General features: G+C 40.2%; 1 protein-coding gene across 1 annotated transcript in view; it reads left to right on the top strand.

Moving 5' to 3' along the window:
* The first annotated feature begins 292 nt into the window (after positions 1-292).
* Positions 293-19,670, top strand: part of plppr5a (phospholipid phosphatase related 5a) — a 42,540-nt gene continuing 23,162 nt past the window's right edge. Inside the window, exons 1-2 of the mRNA XM_020462508.2 lie at positions 293-812; positions 16,316-16,448. Of these exons, the coding sequence (XP_020318097.1) occupies positions 609-812; positions 16,316-16,448 (337 nt within the window). The 5' untranslated portion in view covers positions 293-608. The remainder of the gene's footprint in view (positions 813-16,315; positions 16,449-19,670) is intronic.

Here is a 19,670-nt window from a genome sequence, read left to right as displayed (position 1 = left end):
GTAGATTAGAGCATATCATAGCCTATTAACCTATTAACACCTGAAGAGCATGAGTCATTGGTGAGGATTTGGCTGCTACTGACCTGTATACTTTTTTGATATGCATAAAACATCAAACTGATGTCAAACAACATGGTTTTTTTTTTCGAGAACTGTGTTTTTGACCCATAGCCTAGTATTTAGCTCACACATTAACGTTAACAAGTGTTTGGGACTACAAAAAACGCAATATTGTCTCATGGTTGGCGCGCGCTGTCCCTCATCATCGCTCGAGGCGGGAGGAGGGCTGCACACCACGCATATCTCTCGCGCCATTGAGTCCATTCCATTCCACGCGTGCATTTTCTACCCCCCTCCCCTCACTTTTGCGCGGAGCTATTGAGTGGTGTCATGACTGAAAGCTCGCCTGTTCACTCAACACAATGTTTTATGGATTATCTTCCCTTGTAGTAACGAGAGATAGATGTGGAAGGAACGCGGAGCGAGACGGAGCACTGCCCGGGTTACAGCAGTAGCCTAAAAACCGGGCGACTGGGGGGTTCCATTCAACCGGGCTTTTCTAATGCCCGTCGTTTTCGTGGGGCTCGGTTCGCTTCACCTCTGTGATCATGCTTTACTTCCAGCTGGTGATCATGGCAGGGACTGTCATGTTGGCTTACTACTTTGAGTACACCGACACTTTCAACGTGCACGTCCAAGGGTTTTTCTGCTATGACAATGCATACACGAAGCCCTACCTTGGACCAGAGGCGTCCAGCGCTGTTCCTCCTGCCATACTCTATGCAGTGGTCTGCGGAGTGCCGTCGCTTCTGGTGAGTTTTGGGAAATGGACAAATGTATGGATAAGTAAGGCATAAGTTAATGGACACACCGATTGTATAGAGATGAACAACACAAATGTCAAACTTTAGGTTACAGCAGTTGCACAGCTATCCATTTGGAAAGAGGCACTCTAACCTCAATGAGGTTACCTGGTCAATGTTTGTTGTTGTTGCTACGTTGGTAAAGAATCGATGGAGATTGGTTGTGCCAGCCATATATTATTGATAAGCCATTCAATATTTCCCTTGCTTTTACACGTCTGATACTGTGGAGCAGTCACTACTGCATCCCTTTGACAGTCCCCATGGATGTATTCAGGTGTTTCAGAATTTTGTAATTAATAAATAGATCTCTTTCTTCAAGCTGCTGATGCCTGACAATGGCGAACTCACCATACAGCCAACTAGAACCACGAGGTATAATGTCACGTTTAACGTAGTCTTACAGGTGCTGTACTCTACTTGTATGGGTTTAGGCTTAAACAACAACTAGATAGATGCATTGGGTTACAAGAAAACATAACAATTTGTGATTATTAATGGAATTATTTTCCATTATGGGTACTTCCATTTGCCAAACCTACCTATTTTATTTGTGCAAAACAGCCAAAACCTGTCTGTGAATTCTTATTAATACTTCTCTCTTCTCAGCTGTCAAGGTATGGTCCATTTGTCGAGATGTCGTCATCTTTAGTGGTCCTCAGAGGCAGTTAGTCTTCAGTGATGTTACAGCAAAATGCATTCATTCAAATGTATTCATTCATTGTAGTCCTGCTGCCATTTTTAACTTCTGACATGGGAAATCATTAACAGTAAGAACACGCCTCAGGCTGCAACATGTTTCTCAAGGAGTCTGTGTGGGTGGGTGTATCTGTGTGCTTGTGTGTCCTCCTAGACTAAACAGCCTACACTCTTAGAAAAAAAGGTTCCAAAAGGGTTCCTCGACTGTCTCCATAGGAGAACCCTTTTGGGTTCCATGTAGAATCCTCTTTGGGAATTGTTCTATATTGAACCCAAAATCATTCTACCTGGAACCAAAAAGGTTCTACTTGGAAACAAAAATAGTTCTTCAAAGGGTTCTCCTATGGGGACAGCCAAAGAACCATTTTAGGTTCTAGATGGCACCTTTTTTTCTAAGAGTGTATAATAAAAATGTAGTAACAGAACTCGACTGAGTCAGGGCAGGCCTCGCCTCCCCCATCTCAAACTGAGTAAGTAACCGATGCTATCCAACCTTCTCATTACCATCCATTTCCCCAGAGTTGTTACCTTTGAGACTGGAGGTAAGATAGTGAGAGAGAAAAAATCTAGCAATACCAACATAGGACAAGTTTTTATTGCAGATAGATAGGGAACAGCTAGGAGGATCATTCAAAAATACCTTTTACTCAGCTGCTCTAAGCTGCTCTAGAGAGCTAGATTAAAAAGACTGACTTGACACCTCAGTGTAGTATTGCAGATGTTAACTAGCTAGTGAGAGCTAGCCATGCTTGTTCAGTGACCTCACCTTTTTTTGAGACCTGAAGTACTGCCATGGTTTAGTAGGCTACCACATGTCAGTAGCTTTGTGGGTTTTACGTATTGTTGGGAATGCAAATCCTTTTCAACCATGCGCCCAAAGGCGAGGACCTTTGAGTTGAGTACAGAAATCCTTGGCTCTGTCAGTGGGCTGTACAGGGATGGATTCCATTTTATCATTAGATGGGGTAAATATCTTACACAGTCCAACCCCCAAATCCTAGGAAGATTAGAATCAGAAACATCCACTGAAGTCTCTCACCGGCTTAGCCTTGCCCTAGAGTTCGCTGGACTCCCTTATGGCCCTATATCATGTTGAGGGGGAATTTGTGATGAGCGAGATATTGACGGACCCAGCTATCAATAAAAGAGTAGCAGCAGAAGCATCACCATCGAGACACACGCACACGCGTTTGCACGAACGCACACACACACAAGACAATTCAAACACTGACTTCTCAAGCTAAATCAAAGAAGATGGCACAGTTTTCCACTGTGCTGTCTTTAAATCAAATCAAAATGTATTTGCCACATGCACAGGATACAGCAGGTGTAAACAGTACAGTGAAATGCTTACTTGCAAGCTCTTCCTCAACAATGCAGTATTCCTTGTGGAATTAACAAAAGAGCAGGAACAGACTGGCACCCAGGCTAGGATGAGCTAGCTTTATACAGTATCTATGTTGTCAAGATTAGGGATGTTGCGGTGACTGTATTACCGCCAAACCGGCAGTCACCAGTTATGACCATTTAGTCACGGTAATTAGGCTTCTCCAAGCTCTGATGCTGGTCATTAGTAGCCTACCAAACTTTCTAACTGCCTGGCAATCAGCACTCTATTGTCCCTCTAATCACTCTGACATCAATGCAAATGTAATCGGAAATCTAATCAAACACTTCATGAGAGCCCATGAGCTCATGTTGCGCAACATTTCTATAGGCTATGCAGTTGCGTGAGAAAACAGAGTGATGGCCTTTACTAAAAACAGGAGGATCCCATCAGCTTTCTATAGGCTAGTCATATTATATGTATTTCTCAACTTTCCTAATATTAAGCAAATTGATTATATTTACAACAGGAGTATAGCCTACCTGGCTGACATGAAAAGGAACCACGTGAAAAACGTTCTCCATCCTCTATTTAAGTGCATAGATGACATGTATTTTTTCCCACTGCCCTTGTTTTGAGACAGGTGCATCATAATGGTCCATTCTAAATCAAAACAAATTTCACACTTATTATTTTGGATATGTAAAGACAAGATTAAATCAAGAATAGTCTGATGGGTGACAATATCAGCCTATCACTTGGGAATTATATATTATCACTTGTGATTGATGCCCAGCATAAGAAACAATGCCTTTTTTTGCGACTTTTTCTAATCATAGTTGCACCCCTCATGTAGCCTAGCCCATACGCCAATATGTTTTGATATGGTTTGTATCACAACTAAAGTAGCCAAATAACTTCTTAAACTTAAGCACATTAATCCGCTTTACAATGGGTGTAGATCCATAAGCAGTGCGTCATTTTTTTGATAATGGTGTTTTCTGCTAATGGAACATTCGTGCTGATAGCCTACTACCAGGTGTGCATTGCTGCACTTATAATGTGAAGAAATAGCCTAATAGTTGGTCAACATTTTAAGCTAAACGTTCTCATCTGTTGCGTCAGCCACATTGCGTAAAAAATCTAGCGCATCCCACAACTGTCCCAGACTATGTTTGGAATATTTATTTCTCGCACAGAATAGAATAGGTAGGCTTTTGTACTATGGGGGATAGTAGATTGACATAGGCTAGTGCTTTTGCTGTTCGTTATGTCTACTCATCTTCTTGGATGACGAAAGGTAAATGACAGTTCTTCCAATATCGTCAATATGTACCTTGGAATTGGATAAGGATGCACGCAGTTGCATTGTCGGCGTATCGGCGTATCTTCACTTGTAGCCTGTGAGAAAGACCCAATCACATGACGGAGAGCCATGTGAGAGGTGATTCTGAGTGCTTAGCACTCGGAGAAGGGCACAACGGCCACTGGCCGCAAAAGGCATGGATTTTTTTAGGGTGCGTTATGGCCACACAAGGGGATGCCGCTGTGAAATTTTAGGCATTATCAAGAGCTTGTCAAATTGTGAATGAGTGACTGATGTAGAGTGTTCAGCCTGCATGAAAAACAAAGCAGTGCTCCTTCCTTTCAAGAAACATTTTTCAAATCATCATTAGAGTCGCATAATGCAGTCTTTCAATGTATTAAAAATCAAAACACATAGACCAACATTTGTAGTAGGGATGCACGATATATCGGTAAGCATGTCGGAATCGGAAGATATTAGCTAAAAATGCCAACATCGGCATTTAACGCCGATGTGCAAAACCGATGTCAAGCTGACGTACATACCTATATAGCATAGGTAGATGATTAATGACGCCAGGAAAAATATAGCGCTACACGTACAACACAGCTGTGTGGATCGAGCAGTCAACAAGTCGAGCTGTCATTTGAAAGAGTAAGAAAATTTCAGCGAGACAACTCAAAGGCAAAATCCATTATCACAAAGATAATGGAATGTATGGCCCTTGACAATCAACCGTTCTCTGTCGTGGATGATGTTGGCTTTCGCCGACTGTTCGAGCACCTTGAGCCCTGGTACACACTAACAAGTAGGCATTATTTTTCAGATGTTGCCCTACTGGAGTTACACAGTATTGTTGAAATGCACATCCATGAGCTACTTGCTATGGGCGTCATTGCTATTAGCTTCACGACTGACATATGGACCTGTGATGTCAGCCCCATGAGCATACTGAGTCTGACAACACAGTGGGTCGATTTTGTACTGAGGAAAGCTGTATTGCACGCTTAAGAATGTGCTGGTTCTCATACCGCTGCTGCCATTTCAATGGCATTTGAGAACATGTTTGAATCCTGGAGACATGAACACACTCCTAGCTCCATTTCGAACAACTGACTTGAGAAATAATCTCATCAACTGCGTCTGCAGCAGACGTGATACCCTCTGTCATGGCATTGAAACACCTGCTCAACAAAACTGCCGACACAGACCATGGGGTTAACTTAAAAGTACTCTACTAGACGCTGTGAACAAGCGATTCGGTGGCATTCTCTGTGAGCCTCTTTACTGTGTCGCCACCATGCTTGATGCTAGGAACAACAACCATGCGTACCGAGGGAAGAGAGGCCACGGACAGACAGAGCTGAAACTTCACTGCTTGACATGTATGATGGAATCCTGGTTGAGAATAAAACGACTGAACAAATGAACAATCAAACAGCACAGCAAGTAAGTGAAAGAAATAGGTTTTAATTATGTTTTACTGGTAATGGGGACATACGTAAATGTCAACAAAATAACTTTTTGGTCAGTGTGTGTGTGCGTGTATGTGTGTATGTGTGCGTGTGTGCGTGTGTGTGTGTGTGTGTGTGTGTGTGTGTGTGTGTGTGTGTTTCAACTATTTATCTGTACTAGAAGGCCTAAAAGGCCGCAAAACATTTTTATATTGGGTATCATTATCAGGTTTTTTGACAAGGAAAATATTGGTTATCGGTATCGTCCAAAAATGTCATATCGGTGCATCCCTAGTTTGTAGAACAACTAAAGTTACATTAATAACTCTAAATTAAGCCTATATTAAATTAAGCAATACCTATTTCTTTATTAACTGCTCAACACAGAATAGCCGTATGTGCGCACTCCCTCATTGTTTGGAGAAAATATTATATTCAGCTTTGTTCAATTCTATTCTTCATACTATAAAATAATGCCACAGAATTCTAAGCAAATCTTGTCCGCTAAAGATTTGCTAAATGAACTAGTGTAGGCCACAGCCATTTGGCATAGCCAGGTCAGGACCTAACATAAGGACAACTCAGAGTATGCTATTCTGTTCTTCTGAAATAGACTACATTTTCTTCATATCATGCTTCTTTAGACCTGTCTAAAATAAGTAATGGATTTATTGTAAAGGTGTAGGCTATATGACGTGGATTTATTAGACTTTTTAAAATGTAGATGTTCCAAAGGTCTGTATCAGTGGCGTGTTGGAAGCCAGGAGATGCTAAATGTGTTTATGTTAATTAATGGTCAATTACCCTGAGACTGACAGTTATTTGCTTGACAATCACCGGCTGATGAAATTTCGTGACCGCCACAGCCCTAGTCAAGACTTCTATTTTTGACAACACATGTTAGTAATGTGTACATTACTAATTTGATGCAGGAAAAGTACTGCACTGGGTTGTATCAGGGTCACCCAGAGTGTTTCTTGGTAGTCTTAAACAAATCTACTTTGAAACAAAAGTATACACCTCACATACATGTTATGGACTTAAACAAAAGAAAACACCTGTACCATGTCAGATATACAGTTGAAATGTATTACATTTTGAGTTGGCAACCCAATATTACACTTTATATACATCACAGAAGACTGAAATAGAACAAAAGCGTTATACTTTTTTTTTAAAGTAATGTTTAGTAATGATGAAATTTGGAAAAATATTAATAACATTCTACCCATGAGGACCACTAGTGGGCGATTTGGTCATTTGAATGCAGGAAAGGTCTACGATCCTACATATACAGTGCCTTGCGAAAGTATTCGGCCCCCTTGAACTTTGTGACCTTTTGCCACATTTCAGGCTTCAAACATAAAGATATAAAACTGTATTTTTTTGTGAAGAATCAACAACAAGTGGGACACAATCATGAAGTGGAACGACATTTATTGGATATTTCAAAAAAATTTAACAAATCAAAAGCTGAAAAATTGGGCGTGCAAAATGATTCAGCACCTTTACTTTCAGTGCAGCAAACTCTCTCCAGAAGTTCAGTGAGGATCTCTGAATGATCCAATGTTGACCTAAATGACTAATGATGATAAATACAATCCACCTGTGTGTAATCAAGTCTCCGTATAAATGCACCTGCACTGTGATAGTCTCAGAGGTCTGTTAAAAGCGCATAGAGCATCATGAAGAACAAGGAACACACCAGGCAGGCCCGAGATACTGTTGTGAAGAAGTTTAAAGCCGGATTTGGATACAAAAAGATTTCCCAAGCTTTAAACATCCCAAGGAGCACTGTGCAAGCGATAATATTGAAATGGAAGGAGTATCAGACCACTGCAAATCTACCAAGACCTGGCCGTCCCTCTAAACTTTCAGCTCATACAAGGAGAAGACTGATCAGAGATGCAGCCAAGAGGCCCATGATCACTCTGGATGAACTGCAGAGATCTACAGCTGAGGTGGGAGACTCTGTCCATAGGCCAACAATCAGTCGTATATTGCACAAATCTGGCCTTTATGGAAGAGTGGCAAGAAGAAAGCCATTTCTTAAAGATATCCATAAAAAGTGTTGATTAAAGTTTGCCACAAGCCACCTGGGAGACACACCAAACATGTGGAAGAAGGTGCTCTGGTCAGATTAAACCAAAATTGAACTTTTTGGCAACAATGCAAAACGTCATGTTTGGCGTAAAAGCAACACAGCTCATCACCCTGAACCCCCTCATCCCCACTGTCAAACATGGTGGTGGCAGCATCATGGTTTGGGCCTGCTTTTCTTCAGCAGGGACAGGGAAGATGGTTAAAATTGATGGGGAGATGGATGGAGCCAAATACAGGACCATTCTGGAAGAAAACCTGATGGAGTCTGCAAAAGACCTGAGACTGGGACGGAGATTTGTCTTCCAACAAGACAATGATACAAAACATAAAGCAAAATCTACAATGGAATGGTTCAAAAATAAACATATCCAGGTGTTAGAATGGCCAAGTCAAAGTCCAGACCTGAATCCAATCGAGAATCTGTGGAAAGAACTGAAAACTGCTGTTCACAAATGCTCTCCATCCAACCTCACTGAGCTCGAGCTGTTTTGCAAGGAGGAATGGGAAAAAATGTCAGTCTCTCGATGTGCAAAACTGATAGAGACATACCCCAAGCGACTTACAGCTGTAATCGCAGCAAAAGGTGGCGCTACATAGTATTAACTTAAGGGGGCTGAATAATTTTGCACGCCCAATTTTTCAGTTTTTGATTTGTTAAAAAAGTTTGAAATATCCAATAAATGTCGTTCCACTTCATGATTGTGTCCCACTTGTTGTTGATTCTTCACAAAAAAATACAGTTTTATATCTTTATGTTTGAAGCCTGATATGTGGTAAAAGGTCGCAAAGTTCAAGGGGGCCGAATACTTTCGCAAGGCACTGTATATAGCCTCAAAACATGGTTAAAACTATAATTTTGATACAATGGATGGTCAGTCCTTGCATCCATAGCTCGGTCAATGAATTTGAATTTCTCCAGCCCCATCACTCAGCTTTATACCGAAACAGGAACGGGGAGAACACTTTGGTATTGTTTCAGCTGATGATTGCCATTTTTAGGTTAATTAACATCAGAAAAGGTCAGCTCATAAACAGTTATGTTTATGTTATGTATGAAAACTGTATACATTTTCTGTAGCTGTGTGTTACTATGTTTAGTAGCATCAAGCATCCTGACAGGTACCTCTCCCCAACTCCACAACCAAGGTATTAGTTGAATCCACTTCTGCCATTGTTGGACTAGTAACCGAAAGGTTGCAAGATCGAATCCCCGAGCTGACAAGGTAAACATCTGTCGTTCTGCACCTTCACAAGGCAGTTAACCCACTGTTCCTAGGCCGTCATTGAAAATAAGAATTTGTTCTGAAACTGACTTGCCTAGTTACATAAAGGTAAAAAATAAAATAAATACAAATAAATACAAATTGTAGTAGTGATAGGACCAGGAACAACACAGGGCCCTCCTAACCATTTTAATGATCATTATTGATCAGTGATTTGACATCCTTATCTATCATACACAATATGAAATAGTCAATATCTGCAATTTAATTATTGTCATGAGCTATGTTTCCATCCAATTGGTGACAGATTGTCATGCAATTATTCAAAAATCTGCATAAAAACATTTCCCCACCAGAGATGTTTCCATCAAATTGACTTGTTGTGGTTAAAAATACAAAAGTTCAATTGGTTTCCGTCGCATTTTCCACTCTACCGATGATTTTGTGACAAACTGGTGCGTTAAATAGCAAATGTGCCCACACTGGTCTTGGTACGTGTGCTCTGCCAACAGCTTGCAGACACAGTGAGGATAGGCTAGCCTACATGATGAGATTATTATAGACAAGAGCAAGATTATTTTTATTTGTCAAATGGCAGCCAAGCATCAATCATCATGTCACCAAAATAAGACTCTTGATATTTATTGGAAAGGAGCATCAAGCTCATCACTGTGCACATTCACCACCCTGTGAAGTTCATCATCATTTATTTAATCTGTAGCCTAATAAACTGCATGCTTTCCCCAAGTCGTAGTGGGAAGACCACACAACATGTCATCGCGTGACTGCAACTTTACTACAATATAATGGTTATTATATCAGTATTTGCGCATAAAGGCATTTCCACTGCCATTTCTCACATTATACATTTTACAGACACAAAAACATTCCACCTTGTCCAGAGTATTCTGTTTTGTCAAAATTTGGAAACTTAACCGATAAAGGCCTGTCGTGACATTTTTTTTATCCAACATGTACTTAAACTCGCATAAAAATGTTGGATGGAAACGTTGTTTTCATACCATGACATACATTGCATTAATGTTCATGGGAAAGGACACATTAGCTCTATACATTGTGCACTGCTATTGACATTGCCTTAACCAGGAACTCATTCTCTCTCCATGTCCATTAGAGTAAGTCTACATTGATTTTAAACCGCCCATATAAAACACATGAACACGTCCATGCATTCACACACACACGTGTAGACACAATAATTTGGACACACACTTTTTACTCCCCTTGGTACTCCCCTTGATAACAATGCCCTTTTTTCTTCTGATGGATGATTTCATTAAAACCGGAACTATGTGACCTGTCATTAGTACAGTCGCCACACGTTTAACGAACTTGCTTTTCCCTTCAGCTTTACTTATGTCTTTTAAAGCACTTCTGGCCTCTGCGATTGGATGTCAGGATGCTTAACGATAACACTGTTTGAGATCTAGGCCACTTATTAATCCATAGTGCTGTTTTGTGAGATGTTCCACTCAACGCCGGGCTTTAAAAGAGATCATGAATAATTTGATTCCAGGAGGTAGACTCGGTGTGATTTTCACAAGTGAGTTTAGGGGGAGTTCTCGCTCTCTATTCTCAAAACTGTTAAAGAGTGAGTTTGGTTCATTGGTAGTCACAGAACTTATTTTATTAAGTGGATATGTTTATTTGTGATTTGTGGAATGGATCAGCTATCTTTCTCCATAATTCTCCAAGGCATTAGATATTTATTTATTAATATAGTCATACATTTTTTCATTTAAAAAAAAATCTTAGCAGTTGTATGCAGATTTGTCTTTCAGGCTTTCATGTCACTGTTCTGCTGCTTTGTTCAGTTCTTCAATGTCTTCATTAGTTACAAAATATACTGGTTAAGTTATACAGCAGTTGAGGATATTCCAAAATGTAAAGTTGTCCAACATGTCCTCTGTGCGGTATCATGCTAGCACATAATTTTAGCCTAGCTCTGATTGTCCAGTCCAGCTCCCATTGACCACTAGCTGCACAGTTTGGGTAACCTCTAACTAATAATCACCTCATTTCAATTTCACTTGACGCTTTAAATGAGCAGTGTAAACTGCAAAGTTTAAAGTCAACTATGACGTACACGCAGAACCCTGCTGATCCCTTTTCATTTGGATGAGATGGATGATTAATGTTTCACCCAATCAAATGTGTATTTGTGACCGACCGCCTCGATTCGGTCTTATGTAGCAAAATTTGAAATGTTTTTTTTTTACATTGAATAAAAGTAAAGTCTCAGAGCTACGAAATGGTATATCCTACACTACAGTTGAGGAACAATGGGAAAGTTATTCTGCTTTGAAACTTGTAACCCCGCTTTAATGTTTTGGTACACCTACTGGAGAGCTCTTCTTTGTCTAAACCCAACCACTAGGCTACCTGCCGCCCCAAAACAGTACAGTGAAGTGGTTACTGGCCCAGCGTTCTAACCACTAGGCTACCTGCCGCCCCAAAACAGTACAGTGAAGTGGTTACTGGCCCTACGTTCTAACCACTAGGCTACCTGCCGCCCCAAAACAGTACAGTGAAGTGGTTACTGGCCCAACGTTCTAACCACTAGGCTACCTGCCGCCCCAAAACAGTACAGTGAAGTGGTTACTCGCCCAACGTTCTAACCACTAGGCTACCTGCCGCCCCAAAACAGTACAGTGAAGTGGTTAATATCAAATATCAAAAACAGAAATATTTTATCATTATTAGATGACGCTTACCTGACACACTTGTCTAAATTGATGGGTCACGTGAAGGAAATGTCACCCCCCCAGCCACATCTAGCTAAGTGGATGGGTCACTATTGTCTAGACATGTACACATGTTCATTAAATAAAATAGATAGCCGTAATCACCCCCAGACACACCTGGCTAATTTGATGGATTATGTAATAATCTGGCCGAAGTGGAGTCTTTTGTTTAGACATGTAGCTAACTAGCTAAACAATTAACCGGCATAATCCCAACTCATACTACTACCAATACAAACATTGTCATAGCTGTAATATGAATCTTCAGGTAGCTAAAGCTATTAAACTAAGTTCAATAACTATAACTAGCAATGCAAATGGTTTTCTGATTCGAATAATATTACTGAATCATACACATAAGGTTTGCTAGCTAACTAACAGTACACTTTAACTTGCAATAAAAACAGCTTTTTGACCAAATTAGAAACCTATATCTGAAAATGTAGCTAGACTCTTACCCGTATACATGGATGAACGCTTCACAATTTAACTCCATTTTGTTTGTAGCTATATCTTGTTTGGCCAGCGTTGTGTCAAGTCACTCCGGTTCACACTGACACTTGTGCAGAAAGTAGCCCATCACTTTTTTCTACTGATTTGTTGATAGCACCTACTAAATACAGGGCATCAATGTTGTTGAGAAAAGTAGCAAAACTTTTGTAGTTCTCGATGGCTAACATTATATCTTTCAAAAACAGTGCTTTAGAAAGGACTGTCAACACATACTGAACAGCTCACGTTTTAGACAGAAGCATGCTACATGGCAGACCAATCCAAACTCATCTCCCAGCATGTCCAGCCCATTCTGTGGCTAAATCAACTAATTTAACAATTGTATGCTTATTGATGCAGGGAATACAAGTTTGTTATTAAGGCATGTTCCAGAAGGCTTTTCCAAAAAACAGTTTTTTAAATAAAAAAAGAAATGTTTCCGTTCAAAAATGCCGCTCCTGTCAAGTAGTGATGTGCCTTGTTTCCTGAGACGAGTCACATTTATGAGAGACATATAGTGCAAGTATCAAATTCCACCCAAAGTTGTGCCTCATATGGGAATGATGTGTAATTTGTGACAAAGCCACTGGTATGGGTTTGGTCTCATTACTCTAGACCAGGGGTTCTTAAACTTTTGCAGCCTTGGGACCCAAATGACAAATTCAGCGTTTTCCTGGGACTCAAGATCATGAAAGCATATGTCCCCTAAGCGGGATTTGGTTAGGAGCCCCTCCCCCCCCCCGAAAAACAACAACAACATTTTAGTGGCTCCCCTCTTCACGACGGAGAGAAACATTTAAGTTTTAAAGTACATTTCCTGCAATTCTACACATTTTCAGGTGTAGAGAATGTGTTACTGTTTTAAAACAAGTTTTCATGCCATGTGGTGGAGAGAAATCTTTGCAGTTTAAAGCAATTCTACACATTATGTCATGATTTATGTCATGTTAATATAATATCTGAGTGAGAGTGACTAACAAAATCAATGGCGGGCCCTGGAGGTCTGAGCCCCTGGGCACGTGCCCTGCTGTTATTTGGCCAAGAATAAAATAATTGCCCACTGTAGTCCTTGTAAAGCAGCCAGAGGAACAGTCCCACTCATCAGGGTTATACTGTTTGACATTTATGGGCCAAAGATGACATGATTGCTATTATTAGTGAGCAGTGAGTAAGGCTCGGGCTCGATCTTGTTCACAGTACAGGACCAGGGAATAGGGGATGGGTTTGCAGTGAGACGTGAATACACTGCACAGGATTTAGGCCCCTGTGCTCTGCAAAGAGAAAGGGGGGAGCATATTAGAGTTTAATTAATGACTATTAATAACTTCCTTTATGAACAGTCGTTTATATGTTTTTATTGAAAAGACAGGTGACTTGTCATGAAGCAGATTGGCCAACACTTGTCTTATTTACAGTAGGTTTCTAAAGCCTAAATAATGAGTGCTCGACAACATTAAAAGAAAAGTGGGAATAGATGAAATTGATGGTTTGTTCATGGAAAGCAAGTCTAAGGCTACTCTGGGCACATCATGTCCAAAGGCTTGATTCAAGTAGGCTGACCACATTAAAGGAAGTCAATGGTTTCCTTCATATCATTTTTTTATCAGCTGATATTAGTCGTCACCGTGTTTTGAACGGCTTCTCAATGGATTGGGGGCTTGGACTATTTGATAGAATTTCTTTTTCACATTCTTTGTCTTTCTCTGTGTCTGTCTCTCTCACTCTCTCTCTCACTCTCTGAGCCAGTCAGGTGTTTGTTTGTAATTAGCACAACAGGAAGTGAGCTGGTGAGTCCACAGTGTTCTATATCTATCAGCGAGTGTCTGTTATGCGGCTCACATGAGGTGATGAAGTCACACCTGTATGCAATTCACTACTAAATGTTTGCCATCTGATATCTAATGACTTTCTGCCAGAAGTCAAAGAGCTCTGGATGAGTTCTGTACAGTTGCCATTTTTTCCCTGTGCTTCCTACTAGAGTATTTTTCCTCCTCTGTTCTTCTCCCCTCTGTTCCATGTATACATGCTGCTCTTCCTTCAGAAAACATGAAAACATGCATCACAACTTTGTTCATTTGCACAATTTATTTAGTTTACTTTTACTTGTAAATGTCCACACTCACTGAAAATGACATTCAGTAGCTACTAGAAATACTTGAATAACTTTATGAGCTGGATTTGCCTCTCTTTGCAATTTGGTTTCGCTCGTTAGCATTTATGTGATTTCACTATTAGTTTGTGCAAATTCTGGTTATAGAGGCCCAATGGGCTTTACTTGAATTCTTAGCGCCCTCTTGTGTGCTATGCCGGTAATACCGTAAATCCCGGGATGAGAAAAGGATGGTATGTCGATATGAACATCTGGATACCGCCCAATCCTAGAAACAACGTTGATTCAACCAGTGGGTCTTTCTCGTTCTCTCTCCCACTTTCTCTCACTGGAATGTGAGGTCCAGCTGCAAAGAGTGCCAGTAGTAGTAGAGAGAGAGAGAGAGAGATGGTCCCACTGATTTCTCAGCTGCACTAATGCCTACTGTGCTGTACTTCGAAGACACCCTGGTTTGAGTGGATAGCTGTGTCACATTTTGTGGTCGAGTTCACAAGTTCGAACAGTCACTCCATGTGCTTTTTCACACGGTTACAAGAACAGAGACATGGGCGATAATGGAGCGGAAATCTGTTCGCACAAGGTCACACTGTCACAAGGAGAAACAGGGTGGCTAGAGAGAAGAATGCACAAAAAGAATAGGGGTTTGTTGGTGCTCCACAGCAGGCCTACCTATGAGAAGGGCCTAATGTTATGTTATGCATTGGGCTGAAGTTCTGATGGGTTAAAAGATATATCTGATCCATATTTGATCAAAGAGATAATGTTGCATTTATTAACAAGTAGATGTATTGATGATGACAGATCAGAAGGGAAGAGTAAAGGTAGCTGAAGCAACTTCTTTGAAGAAGACAGGAATGCTCAAACAGTTTTATGCACAATTGATTTCATGAACTTGCCAAACCTTTGACATTTAACTATGGAAAAGTTCTAGAACAAGACTATATCATTGAAAGTGATAAAGTTAGGATGGCACACTCAAAATCATCAGACAGAAAATAAATAATGGAAAGTGATCTGGCTTCATTCCAGATGGAAACAAAGGAAGTTATTACTGGATTTCTGTCCATTTTTTTGTGTGCTTCAGAACTGTGCCATTATGTAAAATGAATGTTAACAACTTACAAAGTCCTGAACATCTAAGTATTTAGAAGGCATAGGCCCAGTTGGCATACTTTTCTGGTGTGATTTTGTCGTGATTCTGTTTTTGATTGTTCCATACTCAATAGATCTGGTAAGGATAGTGTCTAGAGTCTAGGGACACTAGGGAGAGAGAACGAACCCATTTTTGACTAAGAGATGTGCTGTTACAGAAGGTTATGAACATGTCTGCTCTCTCTGCTACATTATGAATGGTCAAACTGGTCTAGACTGCAGCTTTACTGTTCCACACTCTTAAAGCTGATGGCTTAAGTCACAAACCTATCATGATTGCCAACCACCCGTGTCACACACAATGGTTTAACGTTCTACCACCACAAAATGTTTAGTTGCCTGTTTCAGGAAATGATTGCACACATCACCTAGGCATCTGCACAGTTCATTGTGTCTTTTCCTGAAAGCGCTTATCAGTGTTTCAACCCATTGACCTCTGGCGATTGAGCTAAACGGGCCAATCAAGGCCAACAGCTGTAGTGGAACACTGGCATTACAGCTGAACTGAATCAGAACCCAAATCAACTCCATTGTTCATTGGTGCAGTATTCTTCCGCCTTAGGTTTATATACTGGACTCTATTCTTGGTTGCAGCGAGACAACAAGAATAGGTCTTAATTTGTGCCCTCAAGGGAATATTTGGTTCAAGTGGTACAAAGGCATCGCTATATCAGAGAAATGTCCCGAAAATCAGCTGCATTTGTTAGCATAACGGACCATGATTTGAATGAATGGCATTTTCTGAAAAAAAAGGTCACAATATTCAGATCCTGTTATCAGTGATTAGAGTCTATCTCTCTCTCTCTCTCCCTGTATGTTAGATCACAGCCATAGAGTCGTTGTTGTTTCTGCTCCAGTATGTGTCAGAGGACCTGGACAATCGGGAGAAGATCATTGTCATGGGAGACTGCTGTTACCTCAACCCTCTGGTGCGCAGGACCTTCCGCTTCCTGGGTACGTATTTTGGCAGTAACCTACCTCCATACCATTTGCCGAATGCTTACTGTCCCCATGTAAAATTGCTGCCCTAACTCATGATGTGGTAGCAAGGACCTTGGGTGCAATATCATTTCAAATGTCTGCAATTCAAATTAAACAACGATTGTTGGTATAAGTGGTGAACAGGAAAGGTCTGACCTAAAATAAGATGATAAGTGATGCATAGCTATATTTAATGCTGCTAGTAAAATACAATGTAGAAACATCTCCTAAGCTATCATCAGTGTCAACAAAGTTGAACCTATCCTATGTCTGGCTGCAGTCAACAGTAAACGTGAATGGAATGTTTGTCTTTGCCGTGGGCTTGCTTGAAGCAATGCTCTGTTGTGTTTACCCTTGCTGAATGAAAATAAATTACCAAACGCTCTAGAAATTACATGTAGAGATGACACGGAGTGGAATTGATTGGATAAAATCAGTTTGAGTAGCTGTAGTATGGTAAATGTCGACTGTCGACCGTCGCCTACTAAAATACATTTTGGTCGACCAAGAGGAACCCTGTTCTTTCAACCAGTCGATTGTTTGAAATGTTTCAACTTATTTTTTCCATATGTAGACAGACAGTGTTTGAATAAAATCAACTACATATGCACTGAGATTGTCTGATGCTTTAAGCATACTGTTTGATTAAATAATTAAAACACTAAAAATGACTCAAGAAAGAGCCTGATGACAGCGAGAGCCTGTGTGACTGGCACACGTTGTCTCTCTCCTCCCTACTGCAGTGAAAAGGCGCCATTTAGTTTCTTACTTGTTTCTGACTGAAAAGCTCTGTTACTGAAATGCCTCAAGAAAAATTAGGGTATAGGAGCAAGCGTTGTGAGAGTATTATGTGTGACAAACAGTTGCTGTTAGATTTGAATAATATATTTTTTTCAGACCATTTTTAACATTGTAAACAACACACACATTTATTTAGTATCAGAGTCTGTTCTAACAAAAAAAAAGAAATATATAAAGCAGTCTAAAAACAGTTGCATGCATTCATGAATTGCGGTGTATACTGTATATTGTTTAGGCTAATTATTCATGAATTGCGGTGTATACTGTATATTGTTTAGGCTAATTATTCATGAATTGCGGTGTATACTGTATATTGTTTAGGCTAATTATTCATGAATTGCGGTGTATACTGTATATTGTTTAGGCTAATTATTCATGAATTGCGGTGTATACTGTATATTGTTTAGGCTAATTATTCATGAATTGCGGTGTATACTGTATATTGTTTAGGCTAATTATTCATGAATTGCGGTGTATACTGTATATTGTTTAGGCTAATTATTCATGAATTGCGGTGTATACTGTATATTGTTTAGGCTAATTATTCATGAATTGCGGTGTATACTGTATATTGTTTAGGCTAATTATTCATGAATTGCGGTGTATACTGTATATTGTTTAGGCTAATTATTCATGAATTGCGGTGTATACTGTATATTGTTTAGGCTAATTATTCATGAATTGCGGTGTATACTGTATATTGTTTAGGCTAATTATTCATGAATTGCGGTGTATACTGTATATTGTTTAGGCTAATTATTCATGAATTGCGGTGTATACTGTATATTGTTTAGGCTAATTATTCATGAATTGCGGTGTATACTGTATATTGTTTAGGCTAATTATTCATGAATTGCGGTGTATACTGTATATTGTTTAGGCTAATTATTCATGAATTGCGGTGTATACTGTATATTGTTTAGGCTAATTATTCATGAATTGCAGTGTATACTGTATATTGTTTAGGCTAATTATTCATGAATTGCGGTGTATACTGTATATTGTTTAGGCTAATTATTCATGAATTGCGGTGTATACTGTATATTGTTTAGGCTAATTATTCATGAATTGCAGTGTATACTGTATATTGTTTAGGCTAATTATTCATGAATTGCAGTGTATACTGTATATTGTTTAGGCTAATTATTCATGCTCCTTTGGTTATTTAATTGTATAACTAAAATGCTTGATTGCATTTCAAAGTATGACTGTCTCATATGCTGTGTGATGGCATGAACTAATTCATGATTGGTTGACTGATACAGTAGCTTATTTATTGAAATATAGTCGTAAGTAGGTTATGATATTAAGACATAACAGGTCTACAGCTCTATGGTGGTTATACAAGGCTACTATACAAAACCTACTAATGATAACTACATTGCTTATCATTATAATGATGATCATAATAATCATTGAAATAATAACAATAAGGAGGGTATAGGGGCTGCGTGCATAGACAGTGGGGGGGGCTGTGTGCATAGACAGTGGGGGGGGGGGGGCTGCGTGCATAGACAGTGGGGGGGGGGGGCTGCGTGCATAGACAGTGGGGGGGGGGGGGGGCTGCGTGCATAGACAGTGGGGGGGGCTGCGTGCATAGACAGTGGGGGGGGGGCTGCGTGCATAGACAGTGGGGGGGCTGCGTGCATAGACAGTGGGGGGGCTGCGTGCATAGACAGTGCGGGGGCTGCGTGCATAGGCTGAGACAGACGCAAATCAGACAGATATCTTGTGTACTATGCAACACAAAAAAAAACATTGCGACTACTCGACTTAATAAATCTCGGTCGACCAACAGCCTATCGACCAAACAATCGTCCAGTCAACTAAGTGGAGTCAGCCCTAAAATGAACAGTAGTGCTATGTTTTACCAGAGGATGCTGGTGGGAGGAGCTGTAGGAGGATGGGCTCGGGCTCATTGTAATGGCTGGAATGTAATAATGGGAATAGAGTCAAACATGTGGATTCCATATGTTTGATGTGTTTGTTACTGTTTTTATTCCATTCCTAATGAGCCCATCCTCATATAGCTCCTCCTACCAGCCTCCTCTGGTTTTTGCAGTGACTGTGAGACTCTGAGTATTTCCTCAGAGAGACCCTGTAGTCTTGGCCAGTGGCAGCTTATAGGACAGGAAGCACATTTCCAGTGTAACCCTCTGGGCTTAAGTGTGTCCAACCTGATTTTCCTGCTATGGCAGGTTTAGAAGTAAATGTGTCAGACCTAGTAGTAAATGGAAACCCACTACCATCCTGTCTTGTTCTTACCACTCATTTAGAGATTTTAAAGGTCTTTGGGTAATTAAGTTAAATAGATTCTCAGCTCAATGACTAGTAGTTTGTCATCTCACTTTTGAGAATAATCAGAAACTGCATTTAGCCATTGTTTGTTTATTT

The sequence above is a fragment of the Oncorhynchus kisutch genome, linkage group LG27, assembly GCF_002021735.2.
Source record: "Oncorhynchus kisutch isolate 150728-3 linkage group LG27, Okis_V2, whole genome shotgun sequence".
NCBI classification, from domain to species: Eukaryota; Metazoa; Chordata; class Actinopteri; order Salmoniformes; family Salmonidae; genus Oncorhynchus; species Oncorhynchus kisutch.
The sequence above is the reverse complement of the archived record's forward strand: the minus strand, read 5'-3'. Positions and strand labels throughout refer to the sequence as shown.